The sequence below is a fragment of the Mytilus galloprovincialis genome, chromosome 7 (assembly GCF_965363235.1).
Source record: "Mytilus galloprovincialis chromosome 7, xbMytGall1.hap1.1, whole genome shotgun sequence".
In the NCBI taxonomy this organism is placed as follows: domain Eukaryota; kingdom Metazoa; phylum Mollusca; class Bivalvia; order Mytilida; family Mytilidae; genus Mytilus; species Mytilus galloprovincialis.
This window is the reverse complement of record NC_134844.1, coordinates 11,695,520-11,717,786: the sequence shown is the minus strand read 5'-3', so window position 1 is coordinate 11,717,786 and position 22,267 is coordinate 11,695,520. Positions and strand designations below refer to the sequence as shown.

The 22,267-nt window shown below is 32.2% G+C and overlaps 1 protein-coding gene and 1 long non-coding RNA gene across 9 annotated transcripts in view; one reads left to right on the top strand and one right to left on the bottom strand.

The window, feature by feature from the left end:
• Nucleotides 1-22,267, bottom strand: part of LOC143082311 (ras and EF-hand domain-containing protein-like) — a 40,972-nt gene that overhangs the window by 10,231 nt on the left and 8,474 nt on the right. For 4 of the 8 annotated variants that reach the window (XM_076257945.1, XM_076257944.1, XM_076257943.1 and 1 more), the window contains exons 2-10: nucleotides 21,224-21,616; nucleotides 9,639-9,788; nucleotides 7,005-7,095; nucleotides 5,080-5,175; nucleotides 4,449-4,642; nucleotides 4,072-4,140; nucleotides 3,236-3,323; nucleotides 2,696-2,769; nucleotides 1,429-1,464 (exon numbers count right to left, since the gene is read on the bottom strand). In XM_076257945.1, coding sequence (XP_076114060.1) covers nucleotides 1,429-1,464; nucleotides 2,696-2,769; nucleotides 3,236-3,323; nucleotides 4,072-4,140; nucleotides 4,449-4,642; nucleotides 5,080-5,175; nucleotides 7,005-7,095; nucleotides 9,639-9,788; nucleotides 21,224-21,546 — 1,121 coding nt within the window. In that variant the 5' untranslated portion in view covers nucleotides 21,547-21,616. Of the gene's footprint in view, nucleotides 1-1,428; nucleotides 1,465-2,695; nucleotides 2,770-3,235; nucleotides 3,324-4,071; nucleotides 4,141-4,448; nucleotides 4,643-5,079; nucleotides 5,176-7,004; nucleotides 7,096-9,638; nucleotides 9,789-10,169; nucleotides 10,232-15,593; nucleotides 16,403-21,223; nucleotides 21,617-22,267 lie in introns of those variants that run through there. The other 4 variants (XM_076257947.1, XM_076257949.1, XM_076257948.1 and 1 more) reach the window with 3 other exon arrangements.
• LOC143082313 (uncharacterized) lies at nucleotides 16,367-22,145 on the top strand. The gene is made up of 2 exons (XR_012980341.1): nucleotides 16,367-16,483; nucleotides 21,697-22,145. It is a non-coding gene; the product is annotated as an uncharacterized LOC143082313 (long non-coding RNA).

Sequence of the window (22,267 nt, the reverse complement as noted above, 5' to 3'; positions counted from 1 at the left end):
TAAGTATCTACGTAAATACATACGTTTTATTTTCTATGTATGATAATATGCTATATGTCAAATAACCTGTCATTGTGAGATGTAGGATTTCTCCTAGATCTGTTATATGTGAATTATCGTTAGTTTGGACTAAGCTTGTTCCTTGCTCTCTCTTTTTAAATTTTCCTAATCGTACTGTTTGTCTTTTAGCTTAACTTTGATCATTTACATCCTCCACTAACTACAATTCTCATCAATAAGACTACTATTCGTATTTTAATCACGAAAACTAGTTTACAGTAATCAAATGATCGGTGTATGTCAACGGAAATGATTAAACCCAAGGTAAAAACAAAGCCAAGTCGAATTGACTACTGGAGTTAACGCAATCTGAAACTGTTTTTAAAAGGCAATAAGAACGATAATGGTAATTTGAAGACGTCTGCTTTTTGTAATCATCTTATAAATATGAGTACTGACAACTATTCTGTTATAACCGAAGAATTTGAATAAAATAGCTAAGGGTTCTTGTTCAACGAAGTTGAAGCGGCGATCTTTTAACCAGAAGAAGACATCTGAAGACTTTTTATCTAAATGTCGGAAATCGCCTAGTAAAGACAGTTTATTAAACGATTGTTATTTTTGACATTATGGCGATAAGTGGTTAGAAAAGGTAAATGATAAAATACTTCAGAAGTGATACAATCTTGTATTTTTTATCAAATCATGTCTTCGGAAATATATTTTAATTGGAAATTCTGAAAAACGTTTCAAATATAGAATAACTTAGTTATATTCCCGCTTATCTCCACGCACTTTCCATATACAAATGGAAAGATGGCATTTGCACCCAATTAAAGTAAACAAAATTGCTTAACTCCGGTATCTATACACTTTCAATATCATTACAAAAGGGAAACAGCACTCACTTTAAGTTTTAATACTTTTCTTATTTAGAAACCACTACCGTTTAATTTATTAATTTACCGAGTAAATGTATCACTTTGACAATATTTTGACATAAAACGAAAGACTAATTATATTCACTGTTGGAATTTTCTGGTAACGCATTGTCCAACGTAGGCGTATAAAATGCATGCCCACATCATATTTTTAACCAGAAAAAACCAGCCAGGATTGTGTTCTTTACTTTTCTGTACATTAGGTTTATGAAAATAACAATAGATATCAATTTTAATCGAGCTGTTGCGTAACCACAAAATATCATGAGATAGATGGAAGAAAAAGATATGATAATTGACTTTGATTAACTTCCCGTTCAAAACATAACTTGCTGTTCAAAGCAGAAAATATATTTCATTTGATATATAAAAGCAGATTATCAATATAACAAAAATGCCTCGTCTACCAATGTTATGTGTATATGTGGTTAAATGTCTATAAGCAGTGTTATTTAGTAAATATTAATCCAGTACATTAAAACATTACCGATAATCATAGCGGTATCCCATTAAGTAATTGTGTCTGCAAAAATAGTGTTCAGTTATAAACGAAAGGCTTATTTTTTCGTGTTATTGGCCGATAAAGTATTGTAATATATGCTCACTTTGATTTCATGGCACGACAGATGCTTTAATTGTTTAACATTCAATTTTTAATAAATATTTCGGATTAAAGAAAAAGATGTACTGCTGTTTTATAGATTATGAAATGCTTTTGACCAACTAAATAGAAATCTTCTTTCTTTGAATTTGATTGATGTGGTATTCATTGTAAACTATTCTTAATCTTAATTTCTTTTTTGTAAGCTGCTGTAAAGTTAAAAGAAAACTTTGCTAGCATTTTCCCTGTACAAAAAGGTGTGATACAGGGAGAACCATTATCACCCATATTACTTTTATTGGTTTTAAGAAAACTAATGTCATGTTAGATTCGAAATTTTAGAACTTTCATTACTTTTATTGATGTATGTAAACGCATTTGTTCAATGATTGTCAACAAATGAGAAAAGGAATTGTCTATATTAGGAAAAGATTTAAAATATGGTAAAATTGGCATGATGATGTTTTTAATTGCTTTAGTATGTCAATTTGAAGTCTTGCCTCTGCTCGTATTTGAAATAAATTGTTATAGTTTCTAAATATAACCATAGCATTGCTATTGGTTTTGAATAAACTATTAAATGGCTAAGACTGATACTCGTAGGTGTCATACCACCAATTACTCCCTCAAATTTAGAACGTATGTGAAAGTATGCCTACTCGGACAAAAAAATAGTGCATTTGATGTCATTGTTTACTTACACTAACCAACAAATTGGCAGAAATGAAACTTTTGGTGAATGAGAAATATATTAAGACCATTTTGAGCTAAAATTTACTTGTTTATGAGTTTGAATTCAAAATTGAGGATTAATGCACTCCATAGTAGACTAATTTAAGATTTAAGCTGATACATGTACAATTCAGGATATACATGGTTTCTATGAAGTTAAACTTAAGGTAAAATATTTAGAAAGCTGTAAAAATTGTAAAATTTGGTTGAACAGATAGGGACTTTTAATTGGTGGTATGACACCTCGTATCCAAATAGTAACGACAAACTGACATGACTGGTGTTTTAAACACAGGTATATAAAAACGCAGAAAAACTAAAAGCGGACGACTTTCTATGTGTGATTTTTGAGAAGTGAGATAGGTGTGGGGAGGCAAAAACTAAATTAATTAAAAAACAAGTATTTGTAATGAATACATACGATGATGGTCCGCTAGGTAGATAGTCACTCATTAATGAGCCTCTTCTGTCACCTGCTATTGAGTTAGGTAATGACTGAAAAGTTCAAAATTATTATAACCACTACACAATATATTTTTTTAATAAAAAGTAAGAAATAAATCATTTTACAAACGTCCTTTACAAGTATGAAACTATTATTCAGAATCAACTGGAATTTACATGAACATTCATGATTTCCGAGCTACTTGCACTTTAATCATATTTAAATACAACAAAAGGTAATTTTTATGATTTGAACATTTTGAAAATATACCGCCATGTAGGTTTGCACATACTTAAAGAGAATGACACGAAAACATAGTACTTTACATGAACAGAACAAAGCGTTATTATTTTAACTATCACTATATTTGAACAGAACAACGCACGTTTCTTTCATTATCATTTTACTTAAACAAAAAAAGACTAATTTTTGTTGAGTGGAAAAACTTCAAATATCTATCAATCAGTATCTATTACTATAGACATTAATTGAAACAATGTACGTAATTTTACTTACTACAGATGACAGCTGTCTGTTTGGCGCTCGCTTCTCGAAAGATTCGATTAAATCATCGTTATGGTCATGTAGTTGTTTGTTAGCATTGCTGAAATGTAGTTGAAATATCAAATAATATGTAATATAACTGACTTTTGAACTTAGTGTTTATAGAAGTAAGAGGTAACAGGGCCATCAAAAACAGTCAATGAAAGGACAGACCATCAATTAAACTGAAAAATAATACTATACTCTGAATATGTATTGGTTTATGTCGCCTACAATATCGAAATCTAGCGACAAATTAATCTCAATTAAAATCATTTGCAAAACAATAGGTATTTTTTATGTAGAAATGTAACAGAGATGTATAATGCAAAGGGCTTCTGTGTGACCCAACAGTAAACTATACAATATTTCATTGGAAGGAGAATTTAATGAAGCCTATTTAGCAATTCAAGCGGTTATATGTATCATTGCTTTCTTTAATAATAAACTCATCATAGATGCCAGGAGAAATTTTGTATATACGTCAGACGCGCGTTTCGTCTACAAAAGACTCACCAGTGACGCTGATATAAAGTACGAAGTTGAATAGCATTGAGGACCAAAATTCCTAAAAATTTTACCATATACAGCAAAGGTAATCTATGCCTGAGGTAGAAAAGCCTTAGTATTTGAAAAAAAAATCAAAATTTTGTAAACAGTTAATTTATTAATATAACCATATCAATGATAATTCATGTCAGAACAAAAAAGTGCTGACTACTGGGCTTGTGATACCCTCGGGGAAATACATCTCCACCAGCAGTGGCATAATAAGTGTCCCTCTTTAAACATGAGGAGGCCATACTTACTGTAACAAGTGTAACTGTCGTGTCAAGTTGTCTTGTTCTTTTATAATATCTGCTACAGTGGCTTTTTCCCTTTAAGACAAAAAAAAGCAGATATGACTCTTCACTATATAATCTTAATTGTCATAATAATTAACGATGGACTTCTTCTTGTTTTCAGGCCTTTATCAATCTGGTTTCATTTATTTTATGCTTTATGCTTAGCATGTTTTACTTGTGTCTAATCCTTTTTGCTTTGAGAACATAAATATGCCAAAACATAGTTTTTAAAATAAATAATAGATTACTAAAATACTGGGTTTTTTCAAGCAGATGTTCTCCACTTGTGATAAAAACAGTGTATTTGGATTTTAATACTGCTGACCCAAGTGAATACTTACAAGTGTAGTTCTCTGACTTTTTCATTGTATGACTGTTTATATGTTGACAACTCTGTCCGCACCACAGCCATATTTGTTTTATTGTCTGTTAATTCACTCCTTAATTGTCTATTTTCCACTGATATATCATTTAATGATTTCTGTAAATTCAAAAGTTGTTCTTCCATTTCTTTGTTTTCTTTCCCAAGTCCCTCCTGTAAAGAAGAAGTTTTCATGTGCATAAATTCCAAAAATATGGTAGGTTTGGATACAAAATGAAGCTTTATTAACATTGTAATCTGTAATCAACCCTTTAATATCTAAAGCATATACTTACTTGCTTCTTCATAATGATATTGTCTATAAGTGAAATTACCGAAGTACAAGTACATGTTAATAAAATTCGGTATGTAATACATGTTGACTATTCAACATAAAAGTTAGGGAAATAAAGAAAACACATAAAGCAATATTACAAACTGTAAATTTCTGCACTTTCTTATCGTTCTTTTTCATTTAAATAAAATGTATATTAAAGAATATTTATTTTTGAAAGTAAGAATGCTGAAACGAAAAATCCTATTTCATGAAATTCAAACCCACGTTAATTGGTTCAGTATATTAAGAAGCTAAGATTAATTGCCTTTTTCACCTGTTGCATGACATTGTAACTTTGTTGACATGTTAACAATTCTGTCTCTAGTTCTTTCTTCAGTTGAGCTTTTTCTTGTTGCACTTTTCTTTGTTCCTGTTAAAATCAAACACTCATGTGTTATATACATGTTTGAGGTGCATACCTATATATTTTTAAGCTAAACTCTTATATATGACTTTCAGCCGGGTAAGATGTCATTATTTATTAGTTCTCAAACTGTGAAGAAGAAACTGATCAAGCTCATTACAGTATGACAATGATATCATTACCATACGTTTTCTACTACCTAAGCGTCGGCGACGTTACCAGTATACTATCAATCCCTGATAGTACTATCTGAGTAGTAACAAAAAGTAAAATCACTCCGAGGAGTATTCAAAAAGGAAACTCCATAATCAAATGGCAAACTCAAAGCCCAAACACATCAAACGAATGGATAACAACTGTCATAGTCCAGACTTGGTAAAGGCACTTTCTTATGTAGAAAATGGTGGATTTAACATGGTTTTACCTCAGGCATAGAATACCTTAGCTGAATTTGGCAAAACTTTTAGGAGTTTTGGTCCTCTATTCTCTTCAACTTCGTACTTTATTTGGCCTTCTTAACTTTTTTGGATTCGAGCGTCACTGATGAGTCTTTTGTAGACGAAACGCGCGTCTGGCCTATATACAAAATTTAGTCCTGGTATCTATGATGAGTTTATTTAAATCTAGCTAATCCTCTCACTTTTATGACAGTCGTTTCAAATTCCATTATATTGACAACGATGTGTGAACAGTACGAACAGACATAATAGGTACAAATGTCAAAAATAGGGGTTCATAGTCAACATTGTATTATAATCTTAATCGCTATAAAACAAACAAATATGTAACAAAAAGGCACAAAACGGTATATACACCAACTACTTCGTTCATGATATAAAGATACTTGGAACATAAATTATGTAAATTACTAACCCTAATCCAAATTAAGATACAAGACCCATAAGGAATGTCGCCTTAGTATCAATTTTTTTTCAAATTGTCATTTTCAGATAATTTCTGAGATTCTCAACTTTGATTTGTTTTCCACAAAGACGAGACAAGATAGAACAACAACTCGATTGTTTTTGTGACAATACTATAATTCAAGCATCAGTGCGATTAACAGACATTTTGTAATACAATTAATTGGATCCTTTTTGTACTCGAAAATATCTATGTTCTCTCCCCGCTTGTTTTATTTTAATTTCAGTAGTATCAATATCTAATTTCATTCATTTATATAAAAAAAAAAGACACCTCTAATAATATCTGCTCCTGAATTCACAGCTTTATTTTAAACTTACAAATGACAAACAAATTTTTTGATTCAAATTAGAAAACAATCATATAAAATCAATGTTATACATATTCCATATACAATGTACTACTGGTTGTTAGGTAACATGTGTTTCAAAGCTTATAAAAGGTCAATTGCAAATTTTTTTCTTACCTACGGATAGTTTTCCTATGAATCATAGACGCCAGCTTGCAATGCAATAGTGTTGATGTTTTGATAATATATATGAATGGCAATTATACATGTAGTGTACGACAAGATAAATAGCTAATTTCTTTTATATAATACCAGATAAGGCGAGACTGTTGTTTAATGGTCCCATGAATTTTAGCCATATTTAATGTGCATTGTACATAGTTCCCTCTGGTACTGTTTATACTGATTCTTATTGTAAATTCTATATTCAATCTTTTGGAAAATTGTGGTATTTTTTTTTTTGATAAGACACAGATTTTCACACACTTATTCGTATGAAATGAACAAATTTAGGCATCATTGTGCTAAAGAATCAATATTTATTAATGATGATATGCATAAAAGATATGAGGTACACGTAAATGAGATTCAGCACACCACTCAAAATTCAATAGAAACTTACTTTTTCCCTTATTCTTTCTTCCATTTTTGACATTTCTCTTTCCATTTCTTCTTCCAGTTGTCGTAGATGTTTGTCATGTTGGATTTTTTCTCTAAAATGGAGAAATTAGATAAAACATTAAAATGCAAATCTCATATGCATTTTAGGTTTGAAAGACAAATCAGAAGTTTGAAGCGTTCATAGATATTCAGCGTTTACTGAATCTCTTACTTAATTTACTTTTCTAAACGTGTAAAGACCTTTCAACGTAAGCCCAAGTTAGAACTACATGTGTTTGTAATAAGTAAAATAATGACTATATGCTTGATTTTGTAAATGGGTAATTTTTGTTAATTGCCAAGCAGTGTTAACTTAGTTGTTAATAAAATTGAAATAGCTTTAACTTATTGCATGTGAGTACTCTTATACGAGTTCTGTTTGCCTATCGTCTTCGTGTGAATAATTTATGTGCCTAATACCAATTTTTTGAGTCAAGCCATTTCTAGATAATTATTACATATGTTCTGATGTTTTTCTCGTTGTAGGAACTTTACAGTGAAATAAATGATAACTATAGAAGATGCGGTATAATTTCCAATGAGAAAGCTATAAATTAGAAACCAAATGACGAAGACGTTAACTTTAACAAAAAGCAAGTTGTAATGGATAAAATCCGCTTCATTTGGCCTCTTTTGAATAGCTGTTACATTGACGATCATACCGCATCATCTTATGTTATATACATGTTCAAAAATTGTTAAAAAGTCTTACTTGAACTCAAAATTAATTTATCATCATTAATAGTTATCAAAGGTATCAGGCTTATAATCTAATTCGCCAGACGCGCGTTTTGTCTACATAAGACTCATCAGTAACGCTCAGATCAAAAAAGTTAGAAAGCCAAACAAGTACAGAGTTAAAGAGCATTGCTTAACAGTGATTTTTGCTCATCTTTCGGTATTTATTTAAGGGGAGGTGGTACAAATATCTGGGGTTTTTTTTCGTGTGTAGTTAGAAAAGTAAATGTGCGAAATAGTATTAATAGGATATCTAAGCTGAAAGGTGTGGGTACTATAGGAATGTTACAAACTTGTTATTTTAGTCATTTAATGCCATGTCTTTGGAAAATTAAGAAATCAGATATTCGGGAACACTATCAAGTCTACAAAAATTAAGTTATATTTTCTCTCAACTTCTTGCACTATACATATTTCATGGAGGAAAGACCATATGCACGCAATTAACGCTTAATTTATTACGCAATTTTAAAATAAGAAAGCACAATCGATCAATTTGTTAACTGTACAGTTATCATTTATGATATTGGTGCTTTTGAAGCGTTTTTACAGTTGGTGATTTTTCTTTCTGAATATATGCTGCATTTTGAGTATCTATGACATAAAAAGAAACCCTAATTATATTCACTGTTGGATTTTTCTGGTAACACATTGTCGAATGTAGGCGTATAAAATGCATGCCGATTGAATCATCAAATGTATTTTTATCAAGAAAATACGAACGAGGATTGTGTTCTACCATTTTCTCTACATTAGGTTTATGAAAATAACTAAGTAAATATCAATATATATTATATATCACTAGAATTGTTACGTAACAAAATATATACGTAATGCTTAAGATGAAAGAAGAAATGACAATTGACTTTGATTAACCTGCTGTTCAAAGCAAATAGTATACATGTATTTCAATTGATATTTGAAGGAAAAAAATCTCAGTAGTACAAAAATGTCTCGCCCTTTGATAAGAAAATCATTTAGTCATTTAGTTATAAGTAGTCGTTAAATACATTTAGTATCTCATAAAGTTGATTTTTATTCAAATTCTCCAGAACTCTAGTACTCTCGTCACTAGTACAAGACTTACACGGCTACATCCATGTACATTAGGACATCTAGTTCATATGTATCTATATTACAAGAGTGCCCTATCAAATTGATGAATGCATTGACAAATACTATACTACCATGATTATCTGTGGAAGGTAGTTTTATAAACGTCTGGCCTTCTTAAGTAAAATACACACACAAACACTCACTACATACACGCACAAAATCGCAAAAAAAAATCGTATAAAGTTTAAATATTGTCTATTTACAATTTTGTTTTTCTTTGTTGACATATTTGTTTGGTTTTGTAGTGACTAAGATTGTGAATATCCCTATTTTTGACATTCGTATCCATCTTGTCTGTTTGTTTTGTTCACACATAATTGTCAAAATAATCGAATTTTATGCGACTTTCATACAATTGACAGGTTTAGCTAGCTATAAACCAGGTTTTTCCAACCATTTTCCACATAAGGAAATGCATGTTTCAAGTGAGGAATATGACATTTATCTTGTTTTCCATACACTTGATGTGTTTGAGCTTATGATGTTGTAACTTAACAAGGGATTTTTGTGATTTGAAGTTTTCTTGGAGTTCGGTATTTTCGTTAATAGTACCTTACGCTTAAGTTAGCGTACGTCAACAAAATGCATGATGAACTAATCATCGTCGCAAGATAATTTCAGTTATCTCTACTCTTACTTCTTTTGTTTTTTTATACACTACATTTATACTATCATGATATTAACAATTACGAAGTGTCGGCGCAGAATTTGATTGTGCTATATACTTGCGCACGCATCTTACTTTTTAAATGTTTTCTCCAGTCGTTGGTTTTCCACTTTGTACGTACTGACATCTTTTATAACACCGAGGATGATTGATTCGAAATGTTGGAGTAGCTCTGGATTGTCTGAGGCGTGCAGTTGTTGGTAAAGATCACACACTTGTTCTTGGCTGAAATAGAGAAAAGCATTTGTCACGCGTTCATTTACTTAATAGAAATGTAAGATTGAAATAAATGGGAAAATCGAACAACCCTAAATACCTTTCAACCTCTTGTACAATGACCTTTACTGAAGCAATAGACAATGTGTAAAACATAACATATTCAGCACCTGTTGTGGTTATAACGACAAAACATGTACAATGATTGTATTGTTCTAATTTGATCATGAAAATCTGGAGCAAACATTAAATGTAATCATTAAAAGAGAGACGAAATGTACCAAACGGACATTCAAACTCATAAATGGAAAACCAACTGACAACGCCATGGCTAAAAAACAGATAAAGAGACAACTTTAAAAACTTAAGACTGAGCAACACGAAACCCACCAAAAAATGCGGGTGCTCCGGACGGGTAGGCAGATCCTCCTCCACATGTTGCACTCGTCGTGTTGCTCCTGTAAGAACAAGCGTGGTTATAAGTCTAATTTGGTAAGTCACATTCGGGGGAAAGGGGGACGGGATTGTCATTACGACATTTCAAGATTGAACACACTATTACAGTGCCAGCACACTCAGTGGTCAAAAGGTATTACTAGTGGGACATAACAGAGGAAAAAATCATTACAATATAAATATATCGTTGTTTTGGTTTAAAAAAAAAAATTAAACACTGCACAAACATGTCTATTCTATTTATTGCTATGATTTACATTCTTTATGTATGTTTTTTTTTTATGTATTTAATTATTGCTACTATGAAAATTTATCTCATTAGATATATGATTTATAAAAAAATGAAAAAAAGTATTAAACAGCGAACCGATTGATGACCTATTTAAATATATTCAGTCATATTGACATACATTGGTGGTCTCATTTACATTGACATATATTAGTGGTATGATTTACATCTTACAAACAGATGCTCAGTCAGGGAAATTATTTTTAATTTAGAAGATTACGTTATAAATATTCCAGCTCAAAGCTGTGATGATCATATGATTGTTTTTTTTTTTTGTATAATACCTATCAAGTATTTTTTCTTTGTTATGAAAGAGATTCTTCGACGAAGCAGCAATACAATGAAACAACAAAAAAACACATTTAAAGGTAAACATGAATAAATTTTCAGCAGTGATTTTTCAAGACCAAATTTCCTAAGCGACAAAACCATAATGACTGCCACAGACGAGCTACCTGACTTGGCACAGGCACCTGCACATGCACATGTGAAAGCAGACTCAGCCTGATAATACAAAAAGTGATGCTGTCTTGTTATCAGAATGACAGCTATACTTTTGATTGTATATAGAGATAATGTGGTTGAGCATTATTGTCTAAAGCTGGGGTCACACATTCACGATTTGTACTGCCGTCCTTGACAGGACCATTCCCGATTAAAATTTGTCAAAAGTCTGATCAAGATCCTGTGAATCGTGGATGGAAATTCGATTTGTATCTTTCGCCAGGTAAAATTCGACCGAGTCTGTCACGACTGCGTCCCGATTCTACCGAATGTAATCCGACAGAGATCAGATAGTGACAAGACAGTGAACCGACGCTGACGGAAGTTATCCGTTCGAAAACTGTCGGCATAATCGGGATGATCGGGTACTGTCGGAACGTAATCCTATCACGGTCGGCTCTATCGCATTGCAAACGGCTTTGTCTGGTCTCAGTCGTATTGTATTCTGTTATTGTCGGGACTTCTCCAGATCATTCCCGTTCCACAGGACACCGTCCCGAATACACAGAACATTGTTAGGAATTCGATCCGATACAGCAGAATCTGTCACGACATAGGCACGATTGTAATCCGACTAGACAAAATCGGCTGGGTTTCCCCGAATGTTACGGGACGCACCTAACTGTCGGGGTGCTTTGCCGAACTATTCGGACCCTTCCCGACCAGTAGGAATCTGTTACGAACTAAAACGACTGCGTTCAGACAATAATAGGACATTCCAGATAATTGAGGATACTAATCCGACTTTTTCACTTTTCGTGTCGTATCGCTGTCTTATCTCAAACGGGAGCAATAATCGGCAATGTGTGAACCCCGCATTACTACAATTATCCTTTCAGTGATGAGCTCATTTCATTTTTCATGTCAGGGCCTTTTATAACCGACTATACGGTATTGGTTAGTTATAAAAACCTCACAATTATCAATTGTACACATTATATGAAGAAATATACGCTTTTGTCATTATATGGAACTTAAAATATATTTGCAATGTGTACATATTTCGCATAGAATGATTATCTCGATTCAAAATTTTATTCAAGCCATTACTTGCAGTTGACATTTAAAATAAGCATGTACTTATAATAAATCCTTTTTTACAAAATGTATATTTTACCGTGATGGATATGATTGAAATCTGGTTGCAATCAATTAAACAAATCACATGTTAGCGAAAAGAAATATTTAGTATGTATGTATAGAATAGATCTGATTTAATGGGGAAATAATATGTTAACTCAAATGGACGGCTACTCATGAAGTAATTTCAAAAAGTTAAAAATATAACTTTTACTCCGAAACCTATATCTTTATTTTTGGCACACTATACCAAACAAAACAAACAACAAACAACTCATTTGGAAAAAAAAGAAAATAACATTATTTGACTCAATTTACATAAGATCATTAATGATAAGTTATTAAAAAGTAGAATAACCAACAACAAAAACACGAACTCAAACACGAACACGAACACGAACTCAAAACGGAAAGTCCCTTATTAAATGGCTATAAGTTTTAAAAAGTCAAACATATCCAACAAATTGAAATTGAAACGAATGTCATGATTCTAACTAATGCACAAAAATGATAACAGGAATTTCCAACAAATATTGAACTGCTCAACATACAAACAGACAACCAGACATCGAACACAACATTGTCCAGATAGTCAGACTTGGTAATGGGTTGAGGTTAAACCAGTAAAACATATGTCGTATAAACAAAGCATACGAATAAAAACCAGCACAGTCAAGATTACAAAAGAAGGTGGCCATTTACAGAATTAGGGTGGAAAAGTCGGCATATGATTGAAAAATCGTGATCAAATTGTGCTCTCTATTGTTTACCAACAATAACTTGAACGTAACACAAAGGTCAAGCCGGTGGTAAGCATTAAAACAATGACATACCGTACCACAAAAGAATATCGTATAATGGTCACATATGGAAAAAACTAAACAAACATTTCGAACAATATAAATAAAATGGAACAACAGGTCGTTTATTTGTTTATCTCTGGTGATTGTTATTTTCTATATCTGCATGTATAGTTAATCAGGGCAGATGTCCTAGACTACTTTATGTAGAAGATTACGCCATAAGCTTTCCAGCTGTTAATAGTTATATATGATATTTAAATCAGCAAACAAATAAAAAAAAATCGTGTTTGTCCATCGACATATTAAAAATAAATACATATTAACCATACGGTTAATTTGATATGCTATAAAAATCCTATATGAAACATACCAATTGAGTAATAACAGAATATATGTATAAAAACAATGAGGTATGGTATGATTGCTAATAATACAATTATCCACCAAATTTATACTTTATTCACCTGAACGGCCTTCAACAATGAACAAAACACCCACCGAATAGTCGGCTATAAAATACCCAGAAATGAAACAATACAATCGAGAAAACTAACGGCAATATGTATACAAAAAAAGCAACCCAACAATACAAAAAAAACCCACAAGCACAAACAAACAAACGACATCACACGGAATTTAACAACTGACGAGTATCAGTACTACACAACAAGTTCTAATGTATTTTAACAACAAACCATTCGTATTCCATGGTCACTGCTTGAATTTCATAAGTTCATACAATGAAACATTATTTTATATAATCGAACAAGTTTCCTCTTTTTTTAAATGAAAATTTAACTGTTTTCAAATGCAACCTTCACAGACACCATGCTTGTGTCATAATTACTCCGTAAACTGTAACAACGAACAAATATGATTCACATATAACATGTAGTGACAAACAAGTTTTGCTTGATTTTAAATCAAAATGCCAAATAGGATCAAATCAAATATTGGAAGATTAATTGTCGAGAAAATTTAAAAAGACTCTTACTGTTTACACAAATAGTATAGAACCATGACAGGTGTACATTCTCGGACTGTTTTTTGTTTTTGTTTCATAATCTTAACAAGAATGTGTCCATTATACACGGATGCCCCACTCCCTCTATCAACGTCTAAGTTTAGTGGGGTCAAAACTCTAATTTGGCATTAAAATTAGAAAGATCATATCATAGGGAACATGTGTACTAAGTTTCAAGTTGATCTCAATTTTAACACTACATATAAATTTCCGGTGTTCTAAGCACTTCTCTTAATTTACCTGTATCAGGAAAGCTCAAAGACAAATTATTGAAAGCCAAGGATAACAAGAACCTGAATCAGTTGAATATCTCACTGACTATAATAACAAACAAATAGGCAACAAAGACTCACAAAAAAGCATACAGACAAAGCACATCAGCAAAAATTAGACAAGAATACAAAAATTTACCATATCACAATAACACAATGACGGGATGTTTAAGTACAGAGCCACGCCATATGTATCAAAGAAATACAAAACGCAAATAGACAAATAAGTACAGAGGCACGTCATATGTATCAAAGAAACACAAAAAGAACCGAAACAGTCGAAGAGCTATGTGACCCAAAAGGAAATTATCCATCGAAGGCTTTGGGAGTTGAAAACTCAGTTTCTTAATAATATATAAATTTACAAAAGGGCAATTTTAGAGAGGTTTGTTATAAATCATGTATGAACCGAAATATTGACTTCTGAGATGATGAAACCCTCTAGTGTATATTTTGTTTCCAGTTTAGCAATATTGTACGGTCATCAATAGCACATAGCAATTATAAAATAAGTGGGCTTACTTACACATTGTTAAGAAATGCAATTTGCGCGTTGAAACATTTATGCATACATCGAAACCGACAACATAACATATATCGAAACCGGCAACATAAACATATATCGAAACCGACAACATAACATATATCGAAACCGACAACATAACATATATCGAAACCGACAACATAAACATATATCGAAACCGACAACATAACATATTTAATTTAAACATATTTATTTATAGTGGATTGGGAAACAAGTTTTGCAACTTATATTAATCCCTTTCCACTTTGCGGGTGCGAGTGCTGCCTTGTAGCGGCATTAGCCTGCTCTTTTTCGAAATCTACAAGGGTGTCTTTAACGTGCAAGAGATATGGCTCTCTCTTAACACGGGTCAGCCATTTATCGTCCCCTTCCGACGGACTATCATCGTTTCCTCGAGACCATACTCGCAAATGGTGTCAAGGGAGAGCCGAAAATTCAGTTCCTGAAATTTTCATCCCAGACGGGTATCGAACCAGGATCCTTTGTGTTAGTAGTCCGAAGCACTAACCACTACACCACGGCTCTCTATATATAGAAACCGACAACATAACATATATCGAAACCGAAAACATAACATATATCGAAACCGACAACATAAACATACATTTGTATATCGAAACCGACAACATAACATATATCGAAACCGACAACATAACATATATCGAAACCGACAACATAACATAACATATATCGAAACTTAAATGTGGTTGCTGTGATGGAAAATGAGCTCTGTACAAAGAAAACCTGACAATGGTATGACTTATACTTAGATACAATATACAAGGACGAATTCTCAGGAAACAAGGTATAAGTTGTCATAGATTTGGGAAAGATGCAATTACCTTTTCTCAGACAAAACATCTAAATCCGTTTTAATCGTATCATTATCTTCTAGTGGGGGTAACATTTCTGATGTTTGGTCACCTTTCCGTCTTGGACTTGGTGAAGGTGCACATAGGTCTTTCTTAGTAATGACGCCATCATCGTCACTGTCGACTGCTGAAAAGATTGTTTGAAGTTCGTCCGACGACAGATTTAGACGATCTGCCACGTGTCGAAATGAATCGATTGTATACGATTCGTCCTCCCCAACATCAGAAAACACTACTTCAGGGACTTTCTTAAACATGCTTTATCCATTAGGAATATATGTCCGAAATGCTAGATGATAACATAACGTCTAGTTGCACTGCACAAAATTTAAAAATAACATAAAACATAAAGTTTCTTTCTATTCACTGTGATCCTATCTTTTATTTTTCCTCTTTCACGGTCTGTTTATTGGTTTAAACGTTATATTAAATCCTATTTTATTTTATTTATTCTCCTTTCATAATAAATGTCACAATATTTTGGTTCCCAACAGCTGTCTTTATGTCTTCAGTATTTACAGGTGTATATATTTCTTATTTTCTCTAAACTGATAGCAGGTAATTGACAATGTATAGTTTTGCAGTTGTGGGCGTTCATCTTCGTGTGTAATCTCAAATATCCTGGTAATACGTTTTAATTTTAATTTTCTTTTTAATTAACTATCCACTGACACGATCTCCAACGTCCGAATTTGTGTCCACATTACATGTACATTGTTTGTTTATTATCAAAGGACCTCTATGTTTACAGGTGAAAGCGACTTTTGACAGATTGTTTAGTTTATGAACCTACAATCAACACCCTCTATCTCTGTCACGATCGGTTAAGTTTGTCGTTTGGGAACTTTAAACATAACGAGGTAAAGTAAATATGATTTTTCAATTATAGTAAGACGACCCATTTACTATAATAATGGAACATGCAAGCTTTTCTTTCAGAACAAAGTGTTCGTGACAGTCGTTGTGAACTTCTATTTCATTGATGAGATGACTTTACAACAAACCTAGACGTCTACTGTACTCTGAAACAATTACACGAAGTACTCCATGGAATTTTTAAATAATGAAAAATTAGTCTTTGTTTTGTACTGACGTTTTTGCTGCTGCAAGCTGAATTTATAAATTTCAGAAATGGCTTTCCTGAATGTTCTCCAACACGCAATGCACTTAACCTACTTATTCAAAGTAACATCATGTGCGACAATCTCAAATAAACTCTCCGGTTAACTATGCGTCTCTATTATGTTCATCCGTCATTTCTTGATTATATTCACATGTATATCTGGGTCCAAAGATGGTATAATTGAACCAGTTATATGTTGTCCTTTGTCATAATATTTTACTCACCTTATCCCTGATAAATGCTTTATATAAACTTATGTGTTTTTGTAACTACCTTTTATTTGAATTGTCCCAAACGTAAATATTATTACAATATTAGTTCCTTTAAGGGTCATGCTTAATGTCCTAAATGTTATATGATTAAACTTAACTAAGCAGAACTGACAGGCAAAACATTAAATTAAATTTTAAACATAAATATTTATAGTATATCTACAAATTTTCCAATTATAAATAATCTTCGTGTCAAGTTTAACTAGGCCTCTGTCAAGCTAAAAGAGTCATTTTTTTTTTTATCATATAGAATCATGTCTTGTCTCATCTGTAGCTATACATATATTTTTTTTATTAGACTTAATATTTCGTCGAATACTGACCAAGGTAAGGGTAGATAATGTCAATGCAACACACATATAACCAATGTTTGTTCTTCTCTCACGACATAAGTAGAAAGTAAATAATTAAAATCGAGAATGAGAATGGAAAAGAGGAACGTGTCAAAGAGACAACAATCTGACCAAAGAGCAGAAAACAGCCCCCCCCCCCCTTTTCCCCCGTGTGTACCCATTGCAATACAGTCTTCTTATATATCAAGCCATTAAACGAAAATGTGCTGAATTTAGCAGATATAACCAATAAGTTTTCTAGTCACGGGTGATAGAATCTACCCAAAATTCGTATCAAGTGAAGTTATACAGACAACAGATACAATAAGACGGATCAAAATGAAGGTAATCTTTAAGCTGCTAACTAAATAGTTCACAAAGGTTATATCACTTGTTACTTTCCCTTTGGCAAGAGACTATTACAAAAGATTATAATACGCAAGTGTATAAATATATGTTTTCTTCTTGTTTACACGATAACATTATGTATTGAAAAGTAACATCTTACACAACACGTACAAAGGACTATCTCTATTGAAATATTTAACTTCATACAAATATCATCGGGTATACAAAGGACAATCTCTATTGAAATCTTTAACTTCATACAATTATCCTCAAATAACAAAGGTGACGTTTTATTTGATCGAGTCATTCTAAGTACAGGAAATTAAAGGAAAATTTCTATTTATACCATGCTTGCTCTTTAAAGGTAAAGCGTGTACAAAAATAGAGGTGATACGGTAACTTTCAAAGCTGTTTACTTTCCCGAAGTACGTCATACAATGCACAAGATATCATATATAACCTGTTACGTGTACATTGTAAAAATTACTGAATTAAATTATTTGCTTATTATGCTAGGTACATGAAGCATAATCATAGGGAATGGTGAGGATAATTAATGTGACGTTTAAATGCTTACATCCACGTCTTTTGGACTATGGTAGAGAGTTTCATTGGCAGTATTTTATACATATATACTGATAAGGACATATAGTGACGCTATCTTGTTCTAAGTCTATATGTGATGTACTGTATATAGAAACATAATAGACGATTTACTGGATAAACTTTATTGGTTTTTTTCAATGCTTCAAGTTTGAAAACCAAAGACAGATGAAAACTTTGATATTAAATTAAAAATTAATGTTAAAAGATTACGGATAACATTATCTTTATATGTCTACTCTACATGGAGAATTAAGTTGTGACATTAGTTTAATTAAAAATTAATATGTGTTACCAAATATCATTTGTTTTTTTTAAAGTCTAAGTGACTAAGAATTTACATCTTAATATATAAAATGTCACATATAGGACTGTGGTCTTTCTAACTAGCAAAATAAAAATATGAATGTACTTTTAACTTTTGTTGATTTATGAATGAAGATTTAGAAGAATGAATAATATACATTTTCATCATGGTTTTCAAATCAAATCCAGATTATAATTCCGTTCTAATATTAAAGTTGAATTAGTAAACATGTGACCAATTGTTTACTTATAATAGGTTCTATATTAGTCTACAACAGTTGGTATACATGTCCAAGGATCGGTCGGTGATTTTATGTAAATAAATTTAGACAATGGTTTTAGCAATGTATTCAACTGTTGATAAATTAAAATAATAGCAATATTTGATTGTGCAGTCAACAACATTACATACCAAAAAGATATACTATGCGGTCTGCGTTTTACTCATTGTTGAAGGCAATTGTGATAATCAATGATTGTCAATTTTTGTCTCGTTTGGTCTCTAGTTGTCTCATTGGCAATAATATTCCATCTTCTTATTTTTATATACTGCAGATGCAGTCGGTCAAAGAATGCAATATCTACTTGCACAAATGTATTGATGGTTTTAATACAACTATAAGTAAGAACAAATATTATTTTGTCTACATAAATGACCATTAATAAAGAGGTCTGTAACATGTGGCCTGTAATCTCTGTAACAAAGAGTTAGGTTCTGTAGTGGGAGGTTTACATCAATCCTATAAACCTAACCAAGTGAACACTCATGTTGTACTCTTAAACTGTTAAAATCGGTAAGAGTTATTGATAAAATCTAAGAAAAAAAGGCGGCTTTAAAGACTGGACAACATTAGCTTGTAACTCCGGTATGGTATTTGGTAAAACTGAAGAAAAAACTACGGCTTTTAAGACCGGACAAGATTATCTGGTAATACAGGCATTGTATTGAGGAAATTGTAACATTCAATACTTTTCTTGCCAAACATGCAGTGTCTAAGTCAAAGCCAACTGAAATCTGATTTCAACAGTAATATGCCTGCGAATAAGGCAAAGAAATACATTAAATATTTTGATTCTATAAAAGAAGATGCGGTATGATTGCGAATGAGACAACTCTCCACTACACAAGAGACCAAATGACACAGAAATTAAAAAAACTATAGGTCACCATACGGCTTCCAACAATGAGCAAACCCATACCGCATAGTTAGCTATAAAAGGCTCAAAAATGACAAATGTAAAACAATTCAAACGAGAAAACTAACGGCCTAATTTATGTATAAAAAAATAAACGAAAAACAAACATGTAACACAACAACAACGACAACCACTAAACCACAGGCTCCTGCCTTGGGACAGGCACATACACAGAGAATATGGCGGGGTTAAACATGATAACGGGATCCCAACCCCCTCTACTCTGAGACAGTGGTGTAACAATATAAGAAAAGATGAACGAACTATAAAAATCAGTTGAAAGAGGCTTAACTCATCAGATGGATACAAATAGAAATACATCTAACAAAAGAACTTAGTTTAAGTCAAACATGGGTATAATAATGAACCACGATTTAATGTAAGAATCAATATATTTAAGGTTAAATGCGCTTACTATTGCATACATACATATGTATAAACTAAAATACATGTTGATAAAATACCTTAAACATGTCAAGGTGACATGATTGACTCATTTGGATAACCTGTCGCAAAAAAAATACTTTGCATATTTAATCAATAATTATCGGGTTTTATATAATTTTAATGCTTTTATTCCAACACCTACATAACACGGCTATATTAATATAGACCATATCTGGGCTGAATATTTCGTGTGTATCAGATACTGTAACAGGTGCTTGATAATAACAAAATATCCATAATGATGACTAATACAATTCACACTGATCAATACTGTTTTTCACCAAATAAAAACTAATGCAAAATATTAATTCCTGTCCAGATTGTAATTCCTGTCCAGATTGTAATTCCTGTCCAGATTGGAGAAAATAATAAATGATATAAATGTTCAATTGAAAGTTATTATTCGTGAACTTTATATGACACGCAGTTTATGATTGAATTCATCCAAGGTCTCTCTGTAAAACCACAACAGATCTTAGAAAGGACTACGAACTTTATACATCAAAGAAAAAAATGACAAATGAATTGAAACAAACAAATCGAACAGTTTTCTGGTCATAAACCATATTCCGTTTACAGCAGATTGCATTGAGTATGGAGGTTAAAGCAGTCTAGCATTGGACTTCTGGTAAAAGTAATATCTTTGGTTAGCTTGCTTGCTGTCTGGACCGTGTACATACATGTTTTAGAGGATGCAAACTTTTGCGTGTTCTTATTACAATTAATCTGTAGAGTTCTTTGTTGCTGTATTCCAAAAACAGGCTTCACATAATACATACTAAGGTATGTCAATGCGCTGTATATGTAGAAGGTGTTTTTAAAGTTACAAACTGTTTGAAAGAACTATTCTCCCGTTATTTAATTTTTTTTTCAAACAAAAATACTTTATCAGTAAAGTATAACATTTAGAAATACAACTAGTTTTGATAGACTACCTCACACCTAGCAAGTAGTAGAAGATAAAACACTCACCATGTTAATGCCTTCAGACCCTCGTCTAGTGAACCAACAAAATCATCTAGAGCATCAAGATCAGGTACGTCATCTGCCGAGGCTTTACTGGAATGGCGGCGTCTTTTTACATTTTTATAAACATCTTTAAATCCAACTTTAAATTCATCATGGCTAATTTTCCCGTCACCGTCCTTGTCAAGTTCCTGAAAGATTTCTTTGAGCTCGTCCAGTGGTAAATCGCCACAAATCTGTGCTAATTCTGATTCGTCAATAAACCCAGACCCGTCCAAGTCAATAATACTAAATAATTGTTCGGCGTGGTCATTGAGATCCTCATACATTGTTCGTGTTTCTGTACTTTTGTTCGTGTGTCTGTACTCTAGTCAGTGATCACGGCAGTTTCATATTACCCTAAAATTCAACAATTTAAATCTTACTCAAATGCATAGAAGTTCCTAGTTATTATACACACACAAAACCCTTTATTACAGGATGGAATACGCAAATTCAAAGAAGCAGTGTATGTCAACAACCATGGCCCTATCTGACACATCTGACGACTGCTACATTCGTATGACATCGCATATACTGTTGAGAAACTTGAAAAAAACATCGAATACGGAAAGTAAAAGAAGAGATAAAATGAGGATAGCGAATAAATTGAAAACGGGACAAATCAATGCATTCAGAAGATTAAGAATTGATTAAAAAACAGAAAAAGCAGCACGAGAAAATGATAACACAACAGTAAGACATCATATGTGAAACGTCGCTTTCATTATATGTACTAACATATGAGTGTTAACTTCGTCAGCAGACAGAAACAAGAAGAAAAAACTCTAAAGTCTGTGACATTTGTATGGCACACTGAGCTAACAAAACTGTTGCAGTACATCATGTAATTCCCTATTGTTTTTGTTATTAAAATGTAATTTCAGGAAACATCTCATGATTTCTAATGCAAAGTTACCCTACTAAAATTACTAACACAATAGAACATATGAAATATGCATTAACGAAGTTGAATGAATCTAATGAGTAATTGATTGAAACATATTCAAA